This window comes from Rhamphochromis longiceps, linkage group LG5 (assembly GCF_057381845.1).
Source record: "Rhamphochromis longiceps isolate RC_006_pf linkage group LG5, R_longiceps_female_GT1.1, whole genome shotgun sequence".
Classification (NCBI taxonomy): domain Eukaryota; kingdom Metazoa; phylum Chordata; class Actinopteri; order Cichliformes; family Cichlidae; genus Rhamphochromis; species Rhamphochromis longiceps.
In genome coordinates this window covers 24,951,435-24,979,200 of record NC_140561.1, presented here as the reverse complement: position 1 = coordinate 24,979,200, position 27,766 = coordinate 24,951,435, and the positions used below count along the sequence as shown (strand labels likewise).

The 27,766-nt window shown below is 40.0% G+C and overlaps 2 protein-coding genes and 1 long non-coding RNA gene across 3 annotated transcripts in view; 1 reads left to right on the top strand and 2 right to left on the bottom strand.

The window, feature by feature from the left end:
• trim62.1 (tripartite motif containing 62, tandem duplicate 1) overlaps nt 1-12,540 on the bottom strand; it is a 35,299-nt gene extending 22,759 nt beyond the window's left edge. Inside the window, exons 1-2 of the mRNA XM_085406809.1 lie at nt 12,474-12,540; nt 10,761-11,298 (exon numbers count right to left, since the gene is read on the bottom strand). Coding sequence (XP_085262935.1) covers nt 10,761-11,168 — 408 coding nt within the window. The 5' untranslated portion in view covers nt 11,169-11,298; nt 12,474-12,540. The remainder of the gene's footprint in view (nt 1-10,760; nt 11,299-12,473) is intronic.
• Nucleotides 12,541-15,884: 3,344 nt separating this feature from the next.
• LOC146670096 (uncharacterized) overlaps nt 15,885-27,766 on the top strand; it is a 28,657-nt gene continuing 16,775 nt past the window's right edge. The window contains exons 1-2 of the long non-coding RNA XR_014911754.1: nt 15,885-16,225; nt 21,689-21,773. This is a non-coding gene — a long non-coding RNA (uncharacterized LOC146670096). The remainder of the gene's footprint in view (nt 16,226-21,688; nt 21,774-27,766) is intronic.
• Nucleotides 20,420-26,442, bottom strand: tnfrsf1b (tumor necrosis factor receptor superfamily, member 1B). Its single transcript, XM_085406808.1, has 9 exons — nt 26,287-26,442; nt 24,834-24,927; nt 23,369-23,494; nt 23,092-23,250; nt 22,212-22,305; nt 21,882-22,132; nt 21,678-21,764; nt 21,472-21,530; nt 20,420-21,106 (listed from the first exon to the last, which is right to left on the bottom strand). The coding sequence occupies exons 1-9, from the start codon at nt 26,431-26,433 to the stop codon at nt 20,558-20,560; spliced, it is 1,566 nt and encodes a 521-aa protein (XP_085262934.1). The 5' UTR covers nt 26,434-26,442; the 3' UTR covers nt 20,420-20,557.

Below are 27,766 nucleotides of genomic sequence, written 5' to 3'. Positions count from 1 at the left end.
ACATGTGAGGAGCGGATCGAAATTGTGTTGATATCTGGTGAACGCAGTAACCGGGTCATTGCAGCAGATTTCAATGCCAGACACCCTACGAGACCACCCATCTCCCATGCTACAGTCAACAAACTGCTTGCTAAGTGTCATGAAACTGGTTCAGTGTTGGATTTGCCAAAATGTGGATGTAAGAAAACTGTCACTAATGAAGAAACATCAGTGGCTGTCCTAGCTTCATTCAGCAACAGCTCACAGCGTAGCACTCGCTGCATGTCATTGGAGAGTGGCATTAGTCGAACATCCTTTCGGCGGATATTAGCTACTCACAAATGGCACCCTTACAAACTCCAGCTACTGCAGCATCTCAACGAGGATGACCCAGATCGGTGCACAGAATTTGCAGAATGGGCAAAACAAAAATTGGAACAGGACCCGCAGTTCACACAGAAGATTTTGTTCAGTGATGAGGCAAACTTTTATGTGAATGGTGACGTTAACAAACAAAACCACCGCTATTGGTCTGACACTAACCCACATTGGATGGATCCCTTCAAGACTGTTGGAACAACAAAAGTGATGGTTTGGTGTGGTATATGGGGAACAACGATAGTGGGTCCATTCTTCATCAATGGAAACCTCAAGGCCACTGGATATTTGAAATTGCTACATGCACTGAAGCTGGCACGTTCTCTGAGTTTTTCCAGCAAGATGGTGCACCACCACATTATGGGTGCCAGGTCCGAGCATTCCTAGATAAACAGTTTCCTGGAAAGTGGATTGGTCGTCGTGGGCCAGTTGAATGGCCCCCAAGGTCTCCCGATCTGACCCCCTTAGACTTTTATCTTTGGGGTCATCTGAAGGCAATTGTCTATGGGGTGAAGATACGAGATGTGCAGCACCTGAAACTACGGATACGGGATGCCTGTGCTGGCATTTCTCCTGCAGTGTTGCTATCAGTGTGTGAAGAGTGGGAGAAGAGGGTTGCATTGACAATCCAACATAATGGGTAGAACATTGAACACATTTTTATAAGTGGTCAGAAACTTGTAAATAACTCATGAAAGAATAAAGTTACGTTGAAACCAAGCACACCATTGTTTTTCTTGTGACATTACCAATAAGTTTTGATGTGTCACATGGCCCTCTTCCTATTGAAAAAACAAAAGTCGTATCCAAGATGGCCGACTTCTAAATGGCCACCATGGTCACCACCCATCTTGAGGAGTTTGCCCCCTCACATATACTAATGTGCCACAAGCAGGAATTTAATATCACCAGCCATTCCCATTTTATTACGGTGTATCCATATAAATGGCCCACCCTGTAGATCAATCGGTTACTTCAACCCATGACTTCCTACACTACTAAAGGCAAAACAAAAGGTGCCATCCCTCTGTTTTTGGTTGCACAATAAGTTCTTAATGACAAGTTGGAAATCATATTTACAGTAAATGTGAGGGTAATAGGAAACCAATATAAATGCTGACTGTGTCATTATTCTGTTGCGGTTACATTTCATAATGATAATTAAAGCAAGACATTTGTTTTTGAATATTTGTCTCACAACTAAAACTTACACTAATGTTTAGCAACGAACTGTTGCTTCAGTTAACAACATTAACTAATCCCACAGTTAGCACGAGACTGGTCATGTGAAAGCTTTCCCAGCACTTGCCTTGCTGTCAGTCATGCCCTGCCCCTATGCACCTGGTCTGTAGTGAGAACCAAGGGTTTTTAGGTAAACACCAACACAGCTCGACTCTCTCGTTTAGACAAAGGAGGCATTTAAAAGGTGAACATCTACAAGTTCCTTCTCTCTTCTTCCCAGCAACTGGTAAGCTCAAGGGAGGAGTCTGAGTGCCTGAGAGCTGAAAATGAGGACTCCTATCAGCAGCAAGTCAAATTAAATCATCGGCAGCAAATCACGAACACGGGGAATTACAAGAGATTACTGCCCCCGTCCAGCCCTACCCAGACCCCAGAGAACAATGGCCTGTAATCTGTCTTAATTCCCAAGCTAATCAACTCAGGGCTCAGAGTCTCATGGCAGCAGTGACAGGGAACAGCAGTTCACATCCACCCAAATGCCAAACTGACAGACAAAACTAAATGCAGCAAAGCCACAGTATAACTCCTCAGATCGCTCACCACTCATGCATTTTTAACATCTACCAAAATCTGTAATTGTCTATGCCCAAAACCATTTTCTTCAATGTGTTTTAAAGCCTATTCCATTTCTAAGGGAGTTCATACAACACCCTCCACTGTCAGGGCTTTTATTTTTAATGTAATCTTCATTGCAGTGCTACTGGTGTGCAGGCTGCTCTCCCTGGTGATCTGCCTTGCGTTAAGGAGGCTGGGGGCTCAGCATTAAGCCTCACTTAAAGCTGCAAAACTTTAAGAACAGCGTTTCTCCTTTCATTCACCAAGATGACACATAAACCACATGTCTTTGGTCATCCTCCGTCTTACTCTCTGGCCTGTCAGGCCAGTTCCAGCACTCTCAAGCCCTCGTGATCTTCAGGTTTCACTAGCTGACAGGTAGACGTGCAACTACAGATGTCATGCATTCAGCTCCAATGAATCATCTGACTAGAGTTAACATGTGGGAGTTTGTGCATCTCTGATGAAACCCACTTCTACAGAACACATCTTCTCAGAAGAAGTGATTTGAGGCTATATAATTTACGATGTTGCTAAGCAAACATATGGACTCAGATGGCAGTTTTTCCCCAGCAGCTTTCTAAGTTTAGCACAGTTCTGCAACACAACACACCTTTACGAGAGTGATGTTTGTTACCATAGCATTACTGTGACTTTATAGTCATACTGAAGGCTATGCAACACTGATATCTGTTTTTTTATATACAGTATTAGTACCACCCTTTTGTCCCCACTGTCCTTTACGTTGCTTTAGTTCATTTAGGTTTGAGGGTATTCATTATGCACAGTTCTCTTAGAGAGGGTCTGTTGGGATGTCCACTGTGAGGAAGATTAGAAACTCTCTTGAATGCTTTCCACTTATGAATAATGTCTCACTGTAGAGTGATGCACTTGGCAACCTTTCCTGGACTGATGGGCATCAACAATTACTTATCTAAGATCACTGCTGATGTCTTTTTCACTTTTCCAAGGTGCTTTTTCCACCTTGACACTTTGTTAGGAAACAGCCGAATGCTTCAGACCAGCAAACTGCAAAAACTTCTGCTTTTATAGGGGGAGCCCACACTTGTAGCATCTGGTCGCTACTTACCTTTTTAATTCCTGTGGAAGCATGAAAGGTATACTTTGTTTTTCACAGGACGGTGAAAACTCTTTGACATGACAGCAACTGCAAAATTACATAGAAACTGAATACATGACATCAGGATAGTGGCATGTCAGTTACAAGATCATGAAGGCTGATGAGACAAACTGTCATAAACAAGCCTTTGTTTTTATGTATGCAAGTCTAGTTTTCTTAGATTAATTTTCCCCATGTTTTGAAATGAAACATCACCTGTTTTTCCTTTAACAGAAAGCACTGGCAGTCATGTTTGCAAATACCCTTAAAACCTAACCAAAAACATTTCATCTAATAGATATCTTTATGGTTCAGGGGCTTCCTAAGATGTCCTCAGCTTTCTGCGACGAGGCAGGGTGTACTTGGTAATATGAAGTCATTTGAAAGGTTGTAACTGTAACAACGGTTGTTTAGGAGACACCTGTTAAGCCTGATGCATTTTAAATCATGTTAGCCTAAAAACACGGTTCAGAACAGTCTTTAACAGCTACATATTGCAGCTAGGCAAACAGCTTTTACCTGTATGCGTCCTGCCCTCTACTGAAAGGAGAAATGACTAGTAAACATATGGCAAGTCACAAAATCAACTCTTTGCAGAAGGCATGCATAAACATTTTAAAAGAACAACAGATGCAGAGACATCTGACTCACTTGGCGCAGGCCAAAGTAATGATCTAAACAATACAAAATGTTTTGTGTGATGGAGGCTGCACCAGCTCGCTTTCTTCCAATCAATGCAGATGTTTATCCGCTAATCTACCAACAGCTTGGGCTGAAGTAAACATGCTGCCTGGCTCTGTTCTGCCTCAAGCATCATCAGTGCTATCAGTAATGAGGACAGGATGAGCTACCACCTCTCCCAGTTCCCTAACAGAACATGACTGTTCTCTCTTTCCCTGTGGCTCCATTTCTGCACGAATGAAGCCCCTCTGCCACAATACCACGACCAACCGCTAAGATGGACAAACTAATTTGTCTGGGGTGGATGTTTGAAAAACAGAAGGGTGGAGAGCTGGGAACTGGTTTTCTCAGAAGAACCAGCTATGAGGTACTCAATAAAGCCCATATTTTAGAAATGAGAAGATTACCGAGAAACACAACTAAGTAAATGAAAAAAAAAATTCACAGAGAGACAGAAGGAAAGATGGAGCTGCTGGAGGAAAAGAGAGCAGACTGAGGCAAGCCACAGGGGAGATGGCAGCCGTGGGTGCCCTTGAAATTGCCTGACTCATTACTGCAGCAGCACGGCCATGCATGGTGATGGCAGGCTCAGAGAGAGAGCTCTCGGCCAGGCACTGACAGTCAGAGAGTGAAAGACAGCCCTGTTTTTAAACCACCAGAGGAACACTTCAAAGGCTGGCGTGCTCATTCTCCATTTTCAAACGCCACCCTGCACTAGAGCGAGGCAGACGGGAAAATGCTAATGGGTTTCTGTGATTAACCCCCGTGTTTGTGTCCTGATAAGCATATAATGCCTTGCTATAAGAATGGTGTTAATAGATAGCAGCACACAGGTACATCTGGACACCCTGAGTGACAGGTCTGTGTGGGTGACTCAAGACTACAGTAATCATTTAATTCTTCTGCAGCGTGGGCTTCAGTCAAACTGAGATTAGCATTACTGCACAGCTGCCTGCTGTATACTCCTCACACATATACTGTACAGCATCTATAGTGTCTGGGAAAAACAAAACAAAACTTAAAGTTCCAAATGTATGGTTAAGCAGTGGTTGCAATCTATTTTCCTCTTTATCTGGTCCAATACAACTAGAATGTAGAGTGATAACGCATCCCTCGAGCAAGTAGACTGCAGGAAGAGTGTCAATCTCTGCGATGCTGTGGTTGCATACAACCCACTGACAATCTTCATCATCACAATTAAGGCAAAGTGGCTGCTGTGTCTTCCATTTTGTCCTCCACAGGAATTGACTTCCAACATTAAGGGCCACAGCAGTGTGGTAATAAGTATACAACTCTGTCCAGCACCAATCAGGGTGCAGTAATCCAGCCAACCTCTTTTTAAAATCGCTCCAGCACTCCATTAGCATGACTGATGTATGACTGAATTATTTCACACAAAATAAAGCTCTTGCTCAACCTGGTTAAGGAATGAAGCTCTGGATAATGATATGCGGCCTTTTGGATAAACCCTTATTTGATGAATTAACCATAAAACCGACAGGGGGAAATTTTATATACATGCCATAATGGGTTGTCTGGAGTGTATTTAAATGTGGATATTTATGAGACCATCTACGGCTCTGTTTAATGTTTTAGATTACAAGACGTTTGGAAGAATGTTATATTAAGAGTGCTTTTTGCTCTTGTACATTTTAAATGGGTGTCCCAAATCATCCAATATGACTGCTGGAATAAAATCCTACCTAATCAGAAAGCATTAGTTCCCTGTCAAATCTCTGCTCCCTGAAGCAAATGGCAGAGCTGCAGACAAATCCTCCCAGATCCTACCTTAATGTCCTTTATGTTGAGGGAAAAAAAAAGTGTACGAGCAAGCACTTATGTGCTGAGTAAATGCCTGCCAGATGTGTACACATCACCATGCAAAAGTCAGGTGTCATATGTGTTTGTGCATTACAGATTTGGCCACAGCAGCATTTACCGGTTAAAGGATGCAAATCAGCAGGAGGCAAAGCTCTCAACGTGGCATCAAGACTCAGGGCCTGAGGTCAGCAGAGTGACATGCCAGGCTAAGGAGATTACATTCTGCTACAGACTAACGAAAGGCTGCTCTTGTGAGTAGACACTGACCAACCAAAAACATCAGAGTTAAAGCAGTAGTGGCATGACATAACAGAAGGGTGTTCCATCTAAACCTAGCTTGAGAATAAGAAACAAAAAGGTATCTCATGTGGAAATGTGTTGAGAAGAGCCTAAATAAAAATATAAGCCATGACTGACTTGACTTTACATAGTAAAATGAGCTATTTAAGGGTCAACTGCTCAGAAATTAGGCATTAGTTATTCTGCAAGTTTCTCCAAAATGAAAAGCTTTTTCCAAAGAAGGTCTTCTGGCAGACACACAAGAGTTAAAAAAAAAATGTTTGTGCTGAATGTCTTTGTATTTCGTCGTGAAGGTCTATTCTATGATCTGGTCTCAGTCTGGATATGCTTCCTTCAAATGTAAAAAACTTGATTTCTTCCATCCTTAGAATGCCGATTGTGTAACACACAAATCATCAGCCTTCTGCTTTCTGGAAAGCTGTGATAAAGATGAAAAAAATATATATATTACTGAGGAAAAAGAGGCGGCATCTACTTGCGGGGTGATGAAGATGTTGACTTAACCTAAATTCAACCACTGCTGGGAAACTGGACAGTAATGCTGAACTATTACGACTGACAGTAAGTTTGACTTTCATTTTCCCCCAAGAACAAAATCATAACCAAACTAGGGAAACTCTCCTTGCACTCTCTCCAGAAGATTTCTGTAAGAATTCAAAACTACTTCGGCAAAGACCTTGCTAGCCTCTCCAACATTTCAACATAATGAGGCAAAGCTTTGGCACTCGGCCTACCAAATCCTTTCCCCATATCTAAACAGTTCCCCACTCTACAAAAACTAACATTTATTTTAAATACACCATCATACTGGCAGGGCATGTGCCCCTTTGGTCATGACTGTCAAAACACTGGATGTGATCTCTGCTGCATTTTAACACATCCTCGCCATGTTGTTTTGGCATTTAGTGAAACACTGCTGAGCCTCACGCTAAAAGTGACGTTTAAGCCTGCAGGCATAGCTCTCGCATTTGTTTCTGTTTGACACTCAGCTCCTATCTGCTCACTGCAAAACAAATAAATAACATGGAAAATGTGCAAGTTGTTCGTCTGATATAGATGAGGCATGATGTAACGAGCTCTACAAATACGAGTTTGCCAAGATCATCATGGGACATGCTTGTGTCTGATGGGGCCACTGTGTGCGCGCACACTCCGTTTCAGTATTGTGGATCTGGGAAGCCTCCAAGTCTCCTGCCAGAATACAAAATGCCAGATCGCCACCATGAAAAGAACTCCAAGCAGAGGGACAAGCCGGTGTCCAAGAAAAGAGAAACATCTTGTGTTGGGCCTAATTACTTCTGCTCCAAGATTACACAGTTTTGACCTTTCTCAAGCTTACAGCACACAGCCTGATTGGAAACTGATGAGGACAGCATTAATACACACAGCACTGTTAATTATATTTAATGCAGAACAAGGGAGGGGAAATGTAGCTATTTACTATGCACAAACTGCCTAATTATGTTTCCTTGTAACCCTCAAACACCTAGATCATACAAATTGGTTTTAATCCAATTAAGTATTTTTTTCCCCAATTAAAGAAGTCTCCACAGATTTTACAAGCCAAAGTCTGTTTAAAGCTCTTGGGGAATAAGTGAAAAAGTTCCATGAAGACATTTGGAGAAGTAGCTGCACAAAGTCAAGTGATGACACTTGAGTCAGAGTCTGTTATTGTTGAAATCTGGAAATGTGAAGACAGAAAGAAGTGAACTTACCTGACAAGACTTCCTCATCTCTGCTGCTACAAGTACAACATATCCAACTGAACTGATGGTCAAGTGCAGTGCCAAATTATTGTAAATGGACAAATGAGTTGGGGTGTGTTATCTGAAAATCCGCTACTGTGGATTATGTACAACAGTAGATACAGAATGGTTGACATTTTAAGAATTATAAGAAGTGAAATGGGAAAGCATAAAGCCAATCACATCGTTTTATCCATCCATGGCAAAAGCTGAGGTTTATGAAGGCTTCAAGTGTGGTGGAAAACATATCTCCTGATGTAAGAATGTGAATGATAAACCAAGAAAATGGTAAATGCACAATGTGAAAGTGGAGAGCAATTCTTTAAGTGCACTAATGTTGATGAAACCATAAATTTGTAAATTGTAAACCATAAAACGCCACTCTCCCCATTCTTTATTCCCTTTATTCGTAAGGGGTTGTCTGACTGGTGGGATTTTCTCTGTATTATTGCATCATCTTTTACAGTACAAAATACCTAAAATGTAATATGTTTAATTAGCGTGGCAAAATTACCAAATGTACTTAGTTTTTGTTTTAAATCAGATTTGACTTCTGAATTTGCATGTTTTGGTGATCAATGCAATATAGATTATGCCCTGGTTTTACTTTCACTGAAAATAACTGCCTTACCTATATGGCTGCCAAGTGGCAAGACTGGCTACTAGAAAGACTTTGACCCAATGCAGCTTGGAGGTGTGGAGACATGCCTATGAGCCCTCTGCAACTGGGAGGCAAGTGGTTGTTGGCTAAGTGAAACTGATCACAAGAAAATATGTGGTGCTGGTTGGGACAAACTTGTTTCCCTAGAATCCAGTGGTTGAAGTAGCAGCAGAGATGTGAATCACCACTTCCACTGAAAACTTTCAAAAGGAAGTCATCAAACATGTGATGCAGATGCAGAATTGGGCATTTATTTGCTAGTTAAGCTGACAGTCTCGATGTTCAGTCAACTATATGCATAGTTAGTAATATAATCACAGCTAAATCTGTGGACAGAGTTGTGGGCAGGCAGAATGGAAACTAATAACATAAGGAAGTTTTGAATATTCAAGGTGGAAGTCAAAAATAAAAGACACATTGTGTTATTTGGGATTTCTTAATTCACTTGCAGTCTGCATATAACCCTTCTCACTCATTAACAGTACCACACCACAAAAGGAGAGTGTCTGAGGTCATGAATAGTCAAAGGCTGAGACCATCTCGCTGATAGACTTTCCCTGATGGGATTAATAGTTTTTCTGCTCCTGACTGAAATTCCAATTCTAAAAAGAAGAACAGTAAGCCCCAGCATAAAAAAATAAAGTATACAACAAAAGCGGCATCACGAAGTTAGAGCCAGACACTGAAACCGAAAACTCAGACTTCATTAGTGATATATCCAAAAGAGACTTGAGGTTTTGGTTTGAGATGCACTGAAAGACAGTGAAACCTCAAAACCCCCACCGAGTAACTATAAATCTCTTTTATCAGAAACATCACTGTGCTCACTATCAAGAAAACAAAGTGTTTTATGTTACATACAGCAGATATGAACATCTACACTGGCAACAGCAGGCATGAAAACGGAAAGGAACTCCATAACATTAGACTGGAATGTGTTGCTCTGTATACTGGAGCAGAGAAGGAAAAGGATTAGGAGCTTTGTTTCACAGTTATTGGATTTTGGCTCCGTGGGAATGGAAATAACCAAATGGTGAAGGGAACGCAAACACTGAACTATTCTCGTTAATGTGGAAAACATGACTCAGGGTAAACGCAAATGACACATTAAACACACGCTTTATTGAGAAGTTCATTTCTTCACAGTTACAGTCAATTAGTTCCTAATATTCTAGATTTAAATGAATCACTGAGGAAGGTTTTTTTCCCCCTCTCCTGTTTTCAAGCATCTGTTAGTTGCCGATGTCAAGATCTCTAAAATCAAATTTCCCCTTTAAATTGTAAATTATTTGGGGCTAAGCTGAAAGCAAAGAGATGACAAGAGATAGGGAGAAAGAGAAATGATGTTGATGTGCAACAAGGGCCCCCTGCCAGATCTGAAATGTGGATGTATATGTCTAACTAATCTAAATGCTTTTTTCCTGGAATATTTCCAGGACTTTAATTAGTAATGTGAAAAGAAAAAAAAAAGCCATGCGTTTCTGCGTAGAGAAGCACTTTACCTAAGCAGGAAAGGTCCCCAACTGATTCGAGATCACCCTGGCGATATGAACTTTATTTGCAAGTTTGTTTGTTTCTTTTAAAGGAGAAACTGCCAAACCAGAGGCATAACAATGAAGAAGCAGACAAAGACACTGACAACACAAAACTAAACTTAATTAAATAAAAAGGTGTTACATAACTAACACCTACTTGTATTAAAAAAAACAAAACAAACAACCCCCCCCAAAAAAAAAAAAACAAAAAAAAAAAAAAACAGGAAGTCCAAAAAAGTAAAGAAGTTTAAAAAAAAAAAAATCTAAATGAATCAGATTTGTCTTATTCTCTTAACTTCCTTGAACACACCTAAAGAGTGACTGCTTCTTTCAATTTCTTTGTGATTCATTCCAGGCAGCAGGAGCTGCATTCCTAACCATCATTTCAGTTCAGTTTGAACCAAGAAATGAAACTATTAACCTCTGATCATAACGGGACTTACAAACTGGAATCTCATTATGATTTCAGGTCAGTGGACTTGTGGGCATCAGGGAGAAGCAAATTAGATGTGCCTCATTCATCAGCACCTGCTGTACCTGAAACACTCAAAAGCAAAAAGCACCAAATCCCCAAACTGCTTCAGTGCAGCTTCTCTGGGCAGGAGTGGACTTAATGCTGAACTGTCTGGGCAGCTCCCACGGGTGAAAGAGTCTGAACGTGGAGCAGAGTGCTGATGGGTTTTAAGAAAATGTCAGCCTCGCTCTTGCTAATGAGCTGTCAGAGTGTGTGCGCTATGACTGACCTGTATTTCCTCGTAAGCCTCGTCGATAGTGGTTACTTGGTGCTGCTCATGTAGCGCCGGCTCGTCGCAGAAGAAACACACGAGGCTTTTGTCGGTGAGGCAGAAGAGCTTGACCTTCTCGTGGTCCTTGCAGGGGTAGGAGCTCCTCTGTGCGTTAAGGATGGCGTCCAGTGGGAAGGCTGAATAGCGCTCCACAATGTTGGACAGCTTGAGACTTGGCGAAAGTAGTGGATCGGCGAAGGTCCTCCGGCACTCGGGACAGTCCCGCGCTCCGTGAGGCTCCTGTCTGCTCCAGTGCTCGGTGATGCACTTTCTGCAGAAGTAGTGCTCGCAGCCGAAGCTGACGGGGTCCTGGTAGATGCTGAGGCAGATGGAACACAGAAGCTCGTCCTTCAGAGAGCAAGCCATTTGCAAAAACTGACACTGAAAGGCATCTAAGAGGGCAACGTCGTGGAGCAGAGTATACTTGGTTCAGTTTGTAAGGACGTGGTTCACTGCCATGTGGGAGTTGACTTCAGGAATCCTGAAATTATCGTCTCTGTTGGGGTGTAAAAACAATAAACAAAAAGACAATAAGGCACCTCAAACCTTTAATCAGCCAAACCCTAAATAAGTTATGTGAAGACATTCTTTTGGTTACACATTAACAAAATCAACTTCAACAACAACCCTTTAATATTTAATCTACAACACAAGAGCTTCTAGTAAGCTGTACTAGCTCTGTACAAACTGATTACACAGTCTAAATATGGGTTTTTAGATTAGACCTGTAATTAGTATTTAAAAAAATGACAAAGAAATCACACTTTCCAGTTTCTCAGATTGGATATTTGCTCGTGATTTTAGTATTTTATTGCAGTGTACCAAGTATCCTTTTATCCAGCAGCATTTAGCACATCAATTAATTTGAAATCAACCGCACATTCATGGATAGTGAATACAATTATCCTGACTTTATTTTAAAGCACTTCAAAATCTCATGCCCTAATGAAGGCGGTGGACATAACTTTAAACAAATCCCTTTAATAATTTGGCAGTAGCGTGTACCACCTTTTTTAAAGCAGTCCCTTTTGTTCTCATAATATAATGCCTGCTCTTTGCTTTCACTTTGTGAGCTTCCTCTTTACCTGGGGAAACACCTGACGTACATTAGCGTTTCTACCAAACTAGTTCTGTACTTTGCTGCACCCATTTCCTCGCTCTTTGAAATGGATTTGCTCATTTCTAATGGATTTGCCTGTTGGTTTGGTGGACTGCAGCAGTCCACCAAACCAACAGACAAACACCTGCAGCAGTCAGTATTATCTCCGTTGCCTGTCCACCTCCTTCCCCGGTGTTAAGAAGCTGCCTTTTAAATACCCTCCCGTAAAGGGCTTCAAGATCCCGTGCTGCTCTTTTATTTAATTCGCACCATCTATCACAAACTATCGGACGAACATATGAGCTGTTGCTTAGGATAAATACACATTATATAACATATTTCATCCACCTTGCTCGCTGGCAGGGACTGTAAACATAAGCGACCAGGTCCACGACACCGCCAACCACAGCGGGAGGAGATAGGGGACACAAAAGAGGCATAACACTGATTTAATTAGCCGTATAATTAGAAAAGTGTATGTAGGAATCTATACGGGAGGTTGAGGCTTCCCAAAAAATGCCCATTATTAATAGAAGAAACGAATTAAAACAGCAAAAAGAGCCTAAACTCACCAGCCTTCGCTCAACGACATCAGCGGCTCCAACGCAAGTGTCTTTCAGGAAGGGAGCAACACACAGCGGCAACGGATGCAACCAACTGTACCGAAAAATTAGGGGGGCCGGGGACTCGACCACACACAATGTTCGGAAGAAAGATACTTGTCATCTATGACTAACATTTGGAAGATAACGAGAGTAATTTATATGTAGCGTGGTAATTTAAATGATTATCAAGTTGAGTACGAGACAAGGAATAAAACTGTGTAAAGTTTTATCCCCCTCTCCTAATGAATTGACTCGTACTGCCTTTCTTTTCGTTCACAAGCTGCTGCTGCTGCTCAGCTAATTACAAGAAAGAAATATACAGAAATCAACCGTTAGCAACTTTTTTTTGTAGAGCAAATTGCCTGACTTTAAAAAAAAGTTCAGCAGCTGCCATGAAAAGTAACTGCCACTTCTAACTGAAAACAATTTTATTAGTCAGAGAGATGTTGTAGTGTCCAACTTCGACCAGCAGGTGTCAGAAGCGTCCGCAAAAAAACTACCCTAATCTTCAGGTTTAGGTATCGTGACAGAGGATAAGCGTTTGTTTTATCAAAAGTAAACGGTTTCTTCAAGAGCTAGAGAAGAACCGCGGGTTTGGCATATTAAAGCAAAATGCAACAGTTTCGTTTATTAATACTATAAAGAAGAGTGGTTCTGCTGAGACACTGATTAGAGTAAGCATATCCTTCCAAACTGGGACTAAAGTTAATAATGCTGAGAGGTTTGTGTAACACAAGCGAACTATACTTCTTAAAGTTTAAGGATAAATGTGCTGTATGTCATTTCAGTCCCAACTTATTCTAATCATAAATGTCTTTTTTGATGTCTTTGTAAACTTGTGCACTTCATTTTCTATTGTGATGCAATTCAGAGCAGCTCTTTCCTTTCTTGGCTCTGTTTGTTTTATTTTATTTATTTTATTTTATTTTTTGTTGTTGTTGGCATGTTCACTTTTGTAAGCTAGAGCCAAACAAAATCTTGAAAGGGACCTACATGTAAAAGTGGGTCACTTGGTCGCTGATGTATCATGAATATGTATAATATGTGTAATAGTGTGTCCAATCATGTTTTCATGTATTACTGGAGAAAAAAGGGACTTAATTGCAATTAAACAGCAAAAATTAACATTTTGTTACACATAAAAAAAAGATATGAACAAAAATGTGTATTTTAATGGAGAGAAAAAAGTTAGGACACCCTACCCCCTAATAACTAGTGTTGCCCCCTTTGGCTGATATAACTTCAGTGAGACACTTTTTGTAGCCTTTTACCAGTCTCTGACATTGATTAGAAGAAAGTTTGCCCCACTCCACAATGCAGAATTCTTTCAGCTGGGGGTTTCTTGCATGTACAGCCCGTTTCAAGTCACCACACAGCATTTCAATGGGATTAAGATCAGGGCTTTGACTTGGCCATTCCAGGACTCTCCACTTCTTAGTTTTTAGCCAGTCCTTGGTGGATTTGCTGGTATGCTTTGGGTCATTGTCATGTTGCTGTCTCCAGTTCCGCTTCAGCTTTAATTGTTTGTTTGTTTTTTGTTTTACAGATGATTTCACATATTCTTCAAGCACCCTCTGATACACAGTCGAATTCATGATGGATTCTATGATGGTGAGCTGGCCAGGTCCTGCTGCAGCAAAGCATCCCCAAACTATGATACTGCCACATCCATGCTTCACAGTTGGTATGAGGTTCTTTTCTTGGAAGGCTGTATTTGGTTCATGCCAAACATGTCTACTGTTCTGGTGTCCAAATAATTCAATTTTAGACTCATCAGTCCAAAGAACATTATTCCAGAAGTCATTGTCTTTGTCTATGTTCACTCTGGCAAACTTCAGTCTGGCCTTAATGTTTCTCTTAGAGAGTGAAGTTTTCATCCTTGAACACCTCCCATAAAAGTCAAACTTGTGTAGTCTCGTTCTGATAGTAGAGTCACGCACTTTCACATCGACAGTAGCCAGAGCCAGCTGTAGTTCCCTGCTACTCTACACCAACCCCACTACACGAAGATGCCACACCAATAAAACCACTGTAGAGGAAGTAAACAACAGTGATTATCTTATTAGAACGCAGTGTTCTTCAGAGAAACATTGGTTCCTGGCATTCGTGTGGATGTTTCTTTGACACATAACACGTGCCCAAACATTGTTGCGAACCAAGCAAACAATGAACTGTGACCCCCCCCCCCAAAAAAAAAAAACAATGCTCAGGAAGGGCTTAAAGGAGGAGCTTTTGATTTAGCCTCCAAATTTCCCAGATTCCAAGGACTGCATCCGCATGATACGTGAGGTCTTGAGGAACCAGAGGTGTGAAGGGTCAGAGGTGATTTAGCCGCAGGTAGGGGACTTACACAATGTTAGGAAGGTGGTTTTAATGCTGTGGCTTGGTGGTGTATTTCACATGAAAATATGCTGCTTCTTTTACTCCACTACCCAAAAGTATAAAACCTTTAAAACTAGCTAGGGTACTCTTTCCATTTTTGAAAATAGAAATATTATTATAGTTTTAAATAGTTTCAGAGGCGAGTGAAATGAGCTCAAAGAAAAAGTCAAGCTTTGGTTTTTTGCGCAGTTTTGTCAAATCAGCAAAATCTTCTGTCTTTCACATTTGTTTAAAATGTTAAAGAATAAAACAAGAAATGGAAGACTTCTGACCGAGAACATGAGGTACCAGGCAGAGAAAGCGCAGCAGCAGATTGGACTGAATAATTGTGAGCAACATCAAGCAGAGCAGGTGTGAAACAGCAGCAGGGATCACTTCTAGGATAAATGAGACTTACCAAATGCAAGTCTGTTTACAGAACATTTAAAGTAGAATCAAGGAATTTGGATAAAAAGGGTGTGTGATGTTTAAAACTCAGAAATTATGGCTATGATTTTCAAACAGACATGTACTGTTGTTTGTTTTTGTAAATATTTGGATGCAAACTTAAATCAGCCAAATACATAAATAAAAATACACCTTTTATTTACATTGTAACTGCATACCCCTCTGAAATCCTTTGCTATAACCTGATATACACCCCCTAGAAATGTAACTACACGTCGACTCTCACCGACATCTTGGTTAGGTACACCTCTTCAACTCCTGATTAGCCGATTACATGGCTTGATCTCAGTGCATTTGGTCGTTATGGTCAAGATGACTTGCAGAAGTTCAAGCCAGACATCCAGAGGTGTGGACTCGAGTCACATGACTTGGACTCGAGTCAGACTCGAGTCATTAATTTTATGACTTTAGACTTGACTTGAAAAAATGTTCTAAGACTTGTGACTTGACTTGGACTTTTACACCAATGACTTGGGACTTGAATTGGACTTGAACCGGTTTACTTGAAAAGACTTGATATTTTACCCCAAATATAAAATGTAACATGCATATTATATGGAGATTGAAAATGTGACGTCATTCACGGGTAGAACCGCAAAGGATTCTGGGAACTCGTGGCAAGCGGTACTAGCGCACGCAGGCTTTCAATTAAAATCAGTCACACAGCGATAAAAAGAAACACAAAAATGTCAAGAAGCTGTTGTATTATTAACTGCAATAGCCGGTCGCATGACAGCCACGGGAAGCCGACGGGTAAAGAGATCGGTTGTTATCGGATTACGTCGTTGAAGAGAAATTGTTCAAGCCATGTTTCCGAAGTAACAAAGAGGCGACTGGATTGCAGCCATTCAAAGATCAAATATAACGTCCCAGAACCCTCCAGCTCACAGGTTAGTCTGCTCCAAGCATTTACACAAAGGTCAGTCTGCTGTTGTAGTTAATGCGTCATTTTTCTTAACATAATTGGTGATATAGGTTACAAGCAAGTCTGGCGCTGAACAGAAATTGTCGCGCTATGCTCCTTTATTTATTGTGCATAAATAGTGAATTGTCCTGACACAATATTGCGTTTCGCTTCTGTTATTATGGTACATTGACAAAAACATATACTTTTATTCACAGGATAAAACAGGTTTTTTGTATCACTAATTGCCCAGTACGATTACAGCATACAATATTATTGTCACTGCTACATTTCTGTGATGCTACCAGAAATTATTTCCACTACTAATTAATTACCGTTGAGCTCAAAGGTCCTATTAATAAACGGTTAACGAATGTGTATTTATGAAGACGATTTGTGAGGCTGGTAAACTTATGATACGTACGATGGTCTTTCGTTCTACACGGTGCATTTCAAGGTCCTGCACCCATCCGTCGGTAAACTGTACCTGGGCTTGTTGCAGTGACCGGAAGTTACTAAACTTCATGAGTGTATGCACTCACTCCAAGAACCGTATAATTATAAATATGCATATAAATATGCTAAGATGAGATAGCTGACTTCTAGTGATGGGATTTCCGGCTCTTTTTAGAGATCCGGCTCTTTCGGTTCGGCTCACTAAAAAGAGCCGGCTCTTTCGGCTCCGAACCGGCTCTTCAGGTTGTTTTGTTGCTTTAATTAATTTATTATTAACAATAATATAAAATTATGCACAAAAGGAATTACTAACGTAAAAACAAGTGGTTTTATTTATATATGTTTATATATAAATATATGCGGTGGCCCCTAGAGACAAAACACGTACAAACTCCAAAACACATTTCTAGCATGAACTGAACTTCCAAAGCAGAGCTACTAGATCACTTAAATTACACAATTGAAAGCATGTGTGTATTGTTTGTGTATTTATACACAGGCACTCATATATATATTCAAATAATTTAAAAAAAAGTTCATTTACCTGTTATTACCACACACCAAATCCGGTCGTTGGTACTTGCTGGCTTGTGTAGCCACAAGATAACAAAGGCTCAACACTGCGCCCAGCATCCTGGAGCACTTCTGTTGTCTTTTGTACGTGTTTTGAGTTTTTATGTGCTTCTGAGTTTTTATATGCTTCTGAGTTTTTACGTGCTTCGGAGTTTGTACGTGTTTTTACGTGTTTTTGGAGTTTTTACGTGTTTTGGAGTTTGTACGTGTTTTTACGTGTTTTGGAGTTTGTACATGCTTCAGAGTTCGTACGTGATTTGAAGTTTGTATGTGCTTTGTCTCTAGGGGCCACCGTAAATATACTTTTATTTATTCACTCCACATAAAATGTAATAAATAAATCATATAATACAAAAATCAACTATTCACATTTCAAGTTTTAACTATTTAAATTTTCAGCTTTTTCCTTTCACAAATTTAAAGTGAAAAGAACACAAAACACTGCAAACCACAACACAATTAAATATAAATTATAATATGAAAACTAAAAGAACATGCATATTCTCTGTCATATGGACCTGCATGAATAAACTTTCTCAATCCTTTATCATCTGCAACCGAAAATAGTTGTGGATGATTACTATACCTTTCTAATGTTGTTGTCCCTGCCTCTCTCGGAGAGGCGGATGCTGTCCAAGATAAAGACAATGTTGGATAACACCTCCCACCCACTCCATGACATGTTGGTCAGTCACAGGAGCTCGTTCAGTGAGAGACTGAGATTACCGAAAAGCACCACTGAACGACACAGGAAATCATTCCTGCCTGTGGCCATCTCCCTGTACAACGCATCCACTTAACACACTGTTTGCTGCTACAACTACACATGTTTCTTTTCCAACTATTTATTTATAAGTGACTTATGTATGTATGTATGTATGTATATATATGTATATATTGTACTATTCTTAGTTAGCGTATTGTCTGTCTTGTCTTAATGTTGGTTTAAAATGGAGCACTGTAACAAAAAATAATTTCCCCCAGGGATCAATAAAGTATTCTGATTCTGATTCTGATTCTTTCTCTCTCTCTGGCTCTGTTCCTGTGCTACTGAGTGTAACTACCGCCCCTCCCCCCTCTGCCCAGCGTAAAGCACAAGGCTCGCGTGCAGAGTGAAGCGGAAAAAAAGTGCGAGAGAGAGAGGCTGAGAGAAAGGAAAAAAAAAAAAACCCACGTGACGGCTCGCGATAAGGAGCCGGCTCGCGTCGTTCACGTCAAAGAGCCGGCTCTAAGAGCCATTTCGTTCGCGAACGACCCATCACTACTGACTTCATCTAACTAGCAAATGTTGTCCAGGCTACGTTGGTGATACAGTTTTTTTTAATGTGTATGATATTTTTGTCATGCGATTTTAAAGCTGGTCCTACAACCGCATCCAAGAATAACATGCAGCGTATCTCAGAACTGTCGGTGAAAATTATTCTTGGAGCTAAGTTTAATTGAGCTGCATTTTAAAGAGGTGCAATTTCACAATTTGTGTATATTTTCTAAGTTCACTATTTTGTATGTGTTGAGAAAAACACAGATTTTAAAATTACATGGTCTAATATTTACATTTAGCATATAACTGCAACATTATTTTTTCGTTTGTTTTTTTTAAAGACTCGAAAGGACTTGAAATTCAAAGTTTCAGACTTGTGACTTGACTCGGACTTTTACACCAGTGACTTGAGACTCGACTCTGACTTGCCTGACATTACTTGAGACTTGACTTGAGACTTGAGGATAAAGACTTGAGACTTACTTGAGACTTGCAAAACAATGACTTGGTCCCACCTCTGCAGACATCACAAGGAGAAGAAAGGTGATTTACGTGACTATTAATGTGGCATATTTGTTAGTGCCAGATGAGCTGGTCTGATTATGTTAGAAACTTTTGATGTACTGGGAATTTCCCACAGAACCATCTCTTGAGTTTACCGAGAATCATCTGAAAAACAAGACACCCAGCCAACAGCAGTTCTCTCGGTGAAAATATCTTGTTGATGCAAGAGGTGACTGGCCATATTGTTTTGAGCAGCTAGGAAGGCAAAAATAAGTCAACCACTTGTTACAACCAAGGTTGTAACCAGAAGAGCATCTTTGAATGTACAGCACGCCAGTCTTTGAAGCAGATGGGTTACAGTAGCAGAAAACCACAGTCTGTACCACTCTTGTCAACTAAAAACAGGAAACTGAGGCTGAGATGTGTATGTACTAAGCAAAATTAGACAAGAAAAGATTGGAAAGATGTTGCCTGCTCTGATTCTCAATTTCTGCTACGGCATCCTGATGGTTCGGTTATGATGGCTTCTTCCAGCAGGATAATGCACAAACTTCAAATCATCAAGATCATCAGATCTGAATCCAACAGAGCACCTTTGGATGTGGTAAAACAGGAGATTTGCATCATGGACTCAAACATGACAAATCTGCAGCAACTGTCACACAGTTGCTTCAGTGGACCCAAACATGGACTAAATCTCTGAGGAATGTTTTAAGAGAATTAAGACGGCTATGACAAAAGAGATTTAACATGGTACTAGCAAGGTGTACCTAATAAAGCGTCTGATGAGCGTATGTGACCGACGTCGATCTTCAGCCCCCCCGTTGTAGAAATATTTTGCAAATGAGGAAATTAAATTCACAGAATATCCCACAGAGCACATGCAGCATACAGAAGCGTGAATGAGCGGATATCTGTGCCCTCTGTCACATGGAGGAAACCACAGCTATTTCAACTAGTTGACTTCATGGCCCAATATTGTCAAGCAGTTTCTGCAAACTGCAAGGAACCCAGCCTAGTTTCTGAAAGACTGTGACTGAACTCTTTAGGGCAGCCACTGCTGCATGACCAGAGTGTTTTCTTGAATATGTATTTTTTTTTAAAAAATATATAATTTAAAGTGTAGCTGTGCCATTTTGCTTTAAAATAATTTGCTTAATCTTTGACATTTTGTCATCTAGTGCAGTTGACCTACATTTTTTTAAAGTGTGGTTTTGGTATCCAAACACATTTTTGAGGTTACCTTACATGTAATACACAATATACAGTGATGTGTGGTATCTTAACAAAAGAAAATGATTCTTTCAGCAAAACTGTACACACAAGATATGCATTTTACAACAAACATTGGATATAGATGTAATATATTATGATGACTGTAGACTACACCTCTCTCCATATTTACATTTTTATTTCCAGCACGGCTTATATATATTTATATATACATATATATACAAATATAAACAATAAGTAACAGTTTCTGCCTTCAAAGTGGAAATAGTTGTGTACCTTAACATCAGTCTTTCATGCATATGAGTCTTGCTTCGTGTGCTCAGTGCAGTAATTGGAACTCTCCGGCACTGACATTAGTGACTGTTTGCCATCTTCTTGCTGTGGGGTGCTAAAGGACTCCTCTTCCTCTCCATAGGGGAGCTTACAGTCAGGTTTTATCAAGTCCGCAGGTATGAAAGCTGGTGTCCCACAGGACCCGTTTCCTATGTGCAAAGTGATGTTAACGTTGACGTGTGGGCTGGTAGTCATGGGCGTGATGATCTGAGGGCTGCTGGGCTGAGAGGACGTCTGTGTTTGGATACTGGGCTGTGGTGCAGCAGAGTCTTTGTTGGAGTGTAAAGTCTTGGGCTCGGACAGAACAGACAATGGATTGTCAAGCGCAAAAGTGGAATGTAAAGGGCTGATGGATTCCTGGCTGCTGCAACCATCAGTTCTAGTTAAAGTTTCGGTATTGGTTGTGCATTGACTGTGATCACTGCTGGCTTCCCCTTTTTCTAGCAGGCACTCATTTTCTTGTGATGCAACTTTAAATAAAGTCAGCTGAGTTTTCCCACTGTATTTCTGCAGGGAGGAAGAAAAAGAGAAGTTCATTTCCAGCGGATTTTTAAAAAAATCACAAACACTGAGCTATTCTGCCATAAAGACTAATTTTATGGTGCCTACCAAGCCCAGTTTTTATTGATGCTTTTATTGGAAGTCGCACTGTGGTTACAGTTAGCAGTGGTGTTGTACTGGACTGGATTATATCAATAAACGTGCAAATGGGAATGTTTCATGATTTAATTGTTGTAAAACTGAACGCAATCAACTTTAAAAGGGGGAGAATAAATGGCAGTGATCTTGTACTGAATTGCAGACCACAGAGGATGTGTACTTTACTAAATGTAGGGTGTATTCAGTATGAAAGATAGAAAGCCGAGACTTACTTCGTCAGCAGTCTCACAGTTTCCGTTTGCATCCACCTTAGGAGATAAACTTGCAGTGTCTAAGAAAAAAGAACAATGGTTGTAAGTAAGAGAGGGAAAGTGTAATAAAAACTGTTCCTTGTAAAGAAGTTAAAAACTAACTGGTCCTTATCATTCTCTAATGTAACTCAGAAATAAACATAATGCCTATAAAAGCATATATTTACCTTTCTTGCAGATTTTTTGACAATAACATAGCAGAAAAAGGATGATGGTGATGACAAGTAATCCAGTGACAGAAGCAATTAATCCAACTAAGAGAGGTAAGCAGAGATACATCTCAAAAGAAGCAAAACAAGAGCACTTTTGAAATACTTTTCATACACAGCTGTTTTCTTATGAGTAGTCTGAAAGTTAGTCAGTTATAGTACCATAACTGCTGTCAGGCGGTGGGGTCAGTAGGCTTGTTATTAAATAGGTGGAGGGTTCTTCTGAAACTGAGGCAGACTGTGTGGTGCTTCTTAGCAGAGATGTCGAGCCTGAGCTTGGTGCAACTGTGGTCGTGCTTGTGCTGGGAGTTGTACCGACACTCTTCTTGTGATTGTCAGTTGTTGTCAACTGTGGTTCACACACATTGTCTGATTCAGTATTGCCTTCTCTAAGAACAGCCCTCCCATTGCAGCTGAAGAGAACAAAGAGAAGGGTCAGCAATTTGAGTCTGGAACACCTTTGTGGAAATACCATAGCTCTCCTTCACTCACTCTGTGTGGGGCTGGCAGGGGTCAGTGGAGGAGGTCTTGTCAGAGAACGTGCCTTCGGGACATGTTTTACACTTCACATCTGAATTTGGTGTGCCTGGCAACAACAGAAAAACATTTAATTTAATGACGTGTTTCACTCTATGACTTGTATTGTATGGAACATGTTACAAAACAACATTAATAAAAGCACTGGCATATTGAGACTTCATGGGAAATATCAGAGAGACTGAATAGAAATCTGTAGAAAAAAACGCTGTAGCTGCGAAGAGTGCATCTGACCCACTGTCCCGAAAAAAGCAGTCACATGAGCACAGTATACCGACAGCTATATTGCACTAAGGATAAAGGTCAATATACTAATAATGTCATAACATGGTATTTGTTGAGTGATTTGGTGGGATGAGCCAGAATAATTGATCATGTTGATGACTCTTGATTGATCTATAAATGAATCTGTAACAGCATATAACTTTGTCAATGAGTGGAGTATATCTACGAGGAGGCTGAGGGCCGACACCAGTACTTTTTCTATTCCAGTAACCACTAAAGTTAAAGCTATACTTAGAAAAGGGCCTGTTCTTGTTAAATCAAAACATCAACCCAGATAAGTGTGGACTGTGGGAGGAAATTAAAGCACCCAGAGGAAACTCGCACAGGCAATCAGGAGGTCTTGCTTGAGGCAAAAGTGCTAACCACTGCACCAGCATGTACCCCTCTCCTTTTATTTTTGTTATATTTTTATTAGTAGTAATTACAGAAGACCCTCACAGAAAGAAGTTGGCTCATCTGACAAATGGTACATCCTTAAATTTCAAAATATTGTTTTAAGATGTACCATAAAAACAGAGTGACAAGAGAGATATAAAAAAAAAAGTTTTACCTTTTACAGACACTCCCAAGCCAGGTTTGCATTGTTTGTATTTTTTGCAGTCTGAGCAGTATGGATTGTCATATCCCAAGCGGCAGAACCTCCCAGGTCTGCAAATACACTTGGACGGTGTTGTAGAGGAGCAGTTCTGTGCATACTGTAAACCTTTTTCTAGTTGAAGACAGAAAAGTATTCTTTGCTCACATCCATTGCTTGTTGGTATTAAACAAAACAATAACTGGACAAATATGAGTGTAATAACATGGAGATGTACAGTTCATCCACTGACCTTCTTTGCATTTTTGACAGCTATTACAGTTTGGATAGAAGTTAAAGTTCTCTCGATACTGATCCGGAGGACATGGTGTACACACAGTATCGGTAGTTTCAGTGCAACGTGTGTCCCCTCGATAGCCTGTAATTATATCATTTTAGTTACTTAACTTACATTTATATTTAATTTATAAGTTTTATATGCATTTTATTACTGCACATAGGTACCGTAACTCTACAAAAGCCCCAAAAAGGCCAAAAGCATAAGTTTAATGTTATTTGTCATAGTTGTTAATTGTTCAGCCTAATAAAATCTGGTCATACTTTGATAACGTAACAGTGACACATACAATGCATTATAATACAATACTTTATACTCTGTCCCTGAGTGCATTAAGTTATTGCAACTATAGCATTTAATACACACATTTAACCGATAAAAGGCAGTCCAATAAAATGTCTGCTGCACTCATTCAGTGGTAAAGTGGGAAGTAAAACAATTAACTTCATACTGAGTGGGAGAGATGAGATTAGTGAGCATGGGAGATCAAGTTATCTCATGAGCAGGGGTGGAGCGAGGGCAAAACGGCTGAAATGCTTCAAAGTAAAACTGATTTCCAGCTCAGTGTGGCCCAAATCACTGTTGTCACAGCAGGAGGTTCACAAAGCCAAAAACACACACAAGCCACTGCTTAACAAAAGAGGAAATAAACAGAGGGAAATCCTTGTGTGAATGCACCTTTTGTTAGTGCAGTCATTACGAAACCCAGCCTACCTGCAGTATTAACCAGCATTTTTGTTCGGAGTCAGGAAGTACACAATTACCAAGCTGGTAGTTTTTGTTGCAGAAAGAACAAAAAAGCCCCTGTTCTCTATTCCTCAAATCCCATAAAGTCCACCACTGAGTAATACCTTAGTATTTAATATATCTGTATCATTCAAAAGAGTGTTCATTGTTACTACTTGTTGACAGGTACTACCTGTTTATGTTACAGTATACACATTGTATTTTAACTATGAAATTCTACATAGTAATAGCTTGATTTTTCATGTCTATTTCAGTTTGTAATAGATGTGGAACTGTAGACTTTTATGAGGCTTTGTGTGTGCACCTTTCCAAATGAAGTTGGGCGGTCTGTGTTTGTTAAGCTGTGTTATGTGTAAGGTATTAAAATTCTGCTTTAAATCTTTAAGTAATTAACAGTATTGTGCGTTTGCTTTCCTTCGTCTCTGAGGATGAAAGAGCAGCTTATAAATACATATAATTAGTCACAGTAGGTGAAAATTTCCTTCTTTCACACCTTCACACCCAAGTTTTACTAACACGTTTCATGACATGCGTTAGTGCTCATCGTGTAGTGATGCAACTTTCAGAATAGCTTATGCCTGACCATTGTTTATCTAGTCTAACTGTTGTGGTGGAAAGTTTTGTAAAAAAAAAAAAAATGCAGTCTTTGTTATGTTTACAGGACAACTCTTACCAGGGCGACACTTTGTACAGCACAGGCCATTGTGATTGTACTCTGTGTCATTTCGACACTGTCCATTTTCACTCTTGTAGGGTGTAGAGCAGACCTATGGGAAACAGACAAATACTTGAGCGCATCTCATTTTCTGCTCCTTAGATGTAGACAGCGAAGAATGCTGTAACCCTCCAACCCAGAGCCAGTAATTCAGGTAAATTTAGTAATTCTGAAATTACAAATTTATGTGGAAAGTGTATGACGTTTTTGCTATAAATGTTCTCAGAAGTAGACAATAAGCGTAAACATTAGCAAACTCAGTTAAGATAGTAATTTCAAAATCAAAGATTTAGTCACTGTCTGATATAGGAAACAGACAGGTTGAGATATAACCTGCTGTACTTTTGAGTATGTTAAATAGGACCTTAAAGTAGAACCAGACTACCCACACCTTCGCCCACTTTTTCCTTTCTGGTAATGGTGCTGGCCCCAGTGCAGACATGGTCAAACAAGCAAACTCTTGTTCAGAATTCATAGGAAGTGACTCTTTTTTCTGCAGTATTTCTGGGCGTTTGGGCAGTGCACGCATACCAATGCCTTAACTCACATGCCATCTCTGCCTGTGCTTCTGTCTCACACACCAAAAGATAGTAAAGACTGAAGTACATTGTAGCTGCTTGCACACCTGTCCTATGCACACACAAAAAAAACATGAAACTCCCTCACCGCAGTGGCCTCCAATGACAAGCAAAATGAACGATTATGCTGACTGCAGCACCGTGTTTCTCGTATTACAGGAAACAGAGGCGGCGACCTGGAAGCGCTGGGTTCCTAAGCAGTAAATTCTTGTGTAGTGTGACCACCGGTACTACTGCGAGTCATGACAAAGGTGATTTATGAAGCACCTTGTTCTTATTTCCTGACAGTTAACCAGCTCTCGGCTTCATGCCTAAAACAACTAATGATTTACAGAAAAGCACAGTGATACAGGGAGATAACAGAAAGAGCTGCTCCTTCATTTCTGCAATGAGATATTCAGTCTGAAACTCCATGAGAGAGCAAGTAACCGAAACCAAACATTCATACAGGTTCACCACAGCACAACCTATTCATTAAAATTCCACGGTAAAACTTACTGTAATATGATCACATTGATACAGACTATTAAGAAATGCTTTAAAAGAAATGAAAAACTCTCCGTTTGTTGGTTTCAGGACAGGTGATCAGATTAAACAATATACAGAAACACATTAGAAAGGTTAAATTACATGACAGAAGTTAGACATCTACATTAAATCTTTAATGTTAATGACGGTCTTTCAGTGATTTCAGAGAACTGCGTCTTCAGTTCCTTTTCCATTTAAACTGTCCCTCTGGTCATTAGCTGAATCCCACTGCACTGGTATTCATCCAGTCTGCGATGAACAGTACAATCAAGTGTGACAGACTTAAAGACAGTGACAAAGCCTACCTTGATAGTTTGGGCACACAGCAGAAACAGCAGTAAAAGCGTGTCCTTCATTGCTTCTTTAAAGTAAACCACAGAGGAGACGAGTCGGCAGCCAGCGTGCGCACTGTACTTTTCATTTCTAGGCGGGTCAACACTCACTGTGCTCATGTGTAAGCAGGAGTAGTTTCCTTGAACTGAGTTAAGTAGTTGGAGGAAGTAAACCAGTAACACGTATTCACATATCTGTAAAAACCTAATACGAAGTGGTACAGTTCATGTTTAAAAAGCGATGTTGGACTCCCACATGTTTACATATGATATCCGTTATAAATGCGCAGTATAAGATTGCTATGATCTCAGCATTTGTTTACCTGGGGTAATTCAGTGTCTGCTAAAAGAGTAAGATTTACTCCAGCTGCTGGCTGTGCCGTGAGGAAACAATGGTGTTTATGGATAATATTTCTTTCATGTTAAAGTAAAATTTAGACTTCTACAAAGAAATGTCTGCCTATGGACAGAACACCAGTATGAATAGGTAATAATTAATTTAGTACATATGAAAAGGGGTCGTTAGGTCAGTAACATGATGTGCCAAAAAGTTTGTCACATAAAAAAATTAAGAAATAGACCTTTGAACAACAACTTGGAAGTCATTTTTAACCCACATCTTTTCGCATTATGTAGATTTGCTAAGTGGTCTTTACTAGTTTCAACAAGAAGGTAGGGCTTTATTATCAGTATCTAAACATCTGAGTGAAAAGACATTGGATCTGGCATTCTCAGCTACTAAGTTCTATTTAGTCACGTAAACAAAGAGTTTTATTCAGCTAAAATGCATGTGACATTAGTGTTTAGCTATAAGCATTAAATTTGCTGATGTGCATTGAGATGAGGATTGTGTGTCTGTTGCCCTTCAACGCTCGAACGTAGATCAGCATAAATGCACCAGAATTACTTCCCACTTATCGTGGTTACATCTGCCTAATTATGCTGCTTTAAATTCAAACTCAGCAATCAAGTTCTGCTGCTGAGGGCTGTACTGCAAAATAGCATTTGGGACTTAGCAGGGTTACTTAAGGTTCAGCCCTGAGTTTTTAGTGTCACAAAGATTGTTGGAAGATAATGAAAAACATCGTCTTGGAGTTGTAAGATTCAAAATAAGGACATTGTCCTAAAACCTAAGTTTTGATACTCATGTGTAAGCAGGAGCAGTTTCCTTGAACTGAGTTAAGAAGTTGAAGGAAGAAAACCAGTAACACACATTCACATATCTGTGAAACCTAAGTTTTGATACTTGTCACCCTATATACATTTGTAAGCCTGCTTACAAGTTTGAATTGTGCTTTTGTATTTCTTCAGTCCATTTAACACGACCAGGGTTAGGGCTGAAAGAGCAAGCCGAATCTTGTCTTACCTGCCATAAGACTAGCATAATTTAAGCAACAACACACTAGATACAATATGTAATTATAGTCAGATTCACCTGTGCCTTAATGAAGGC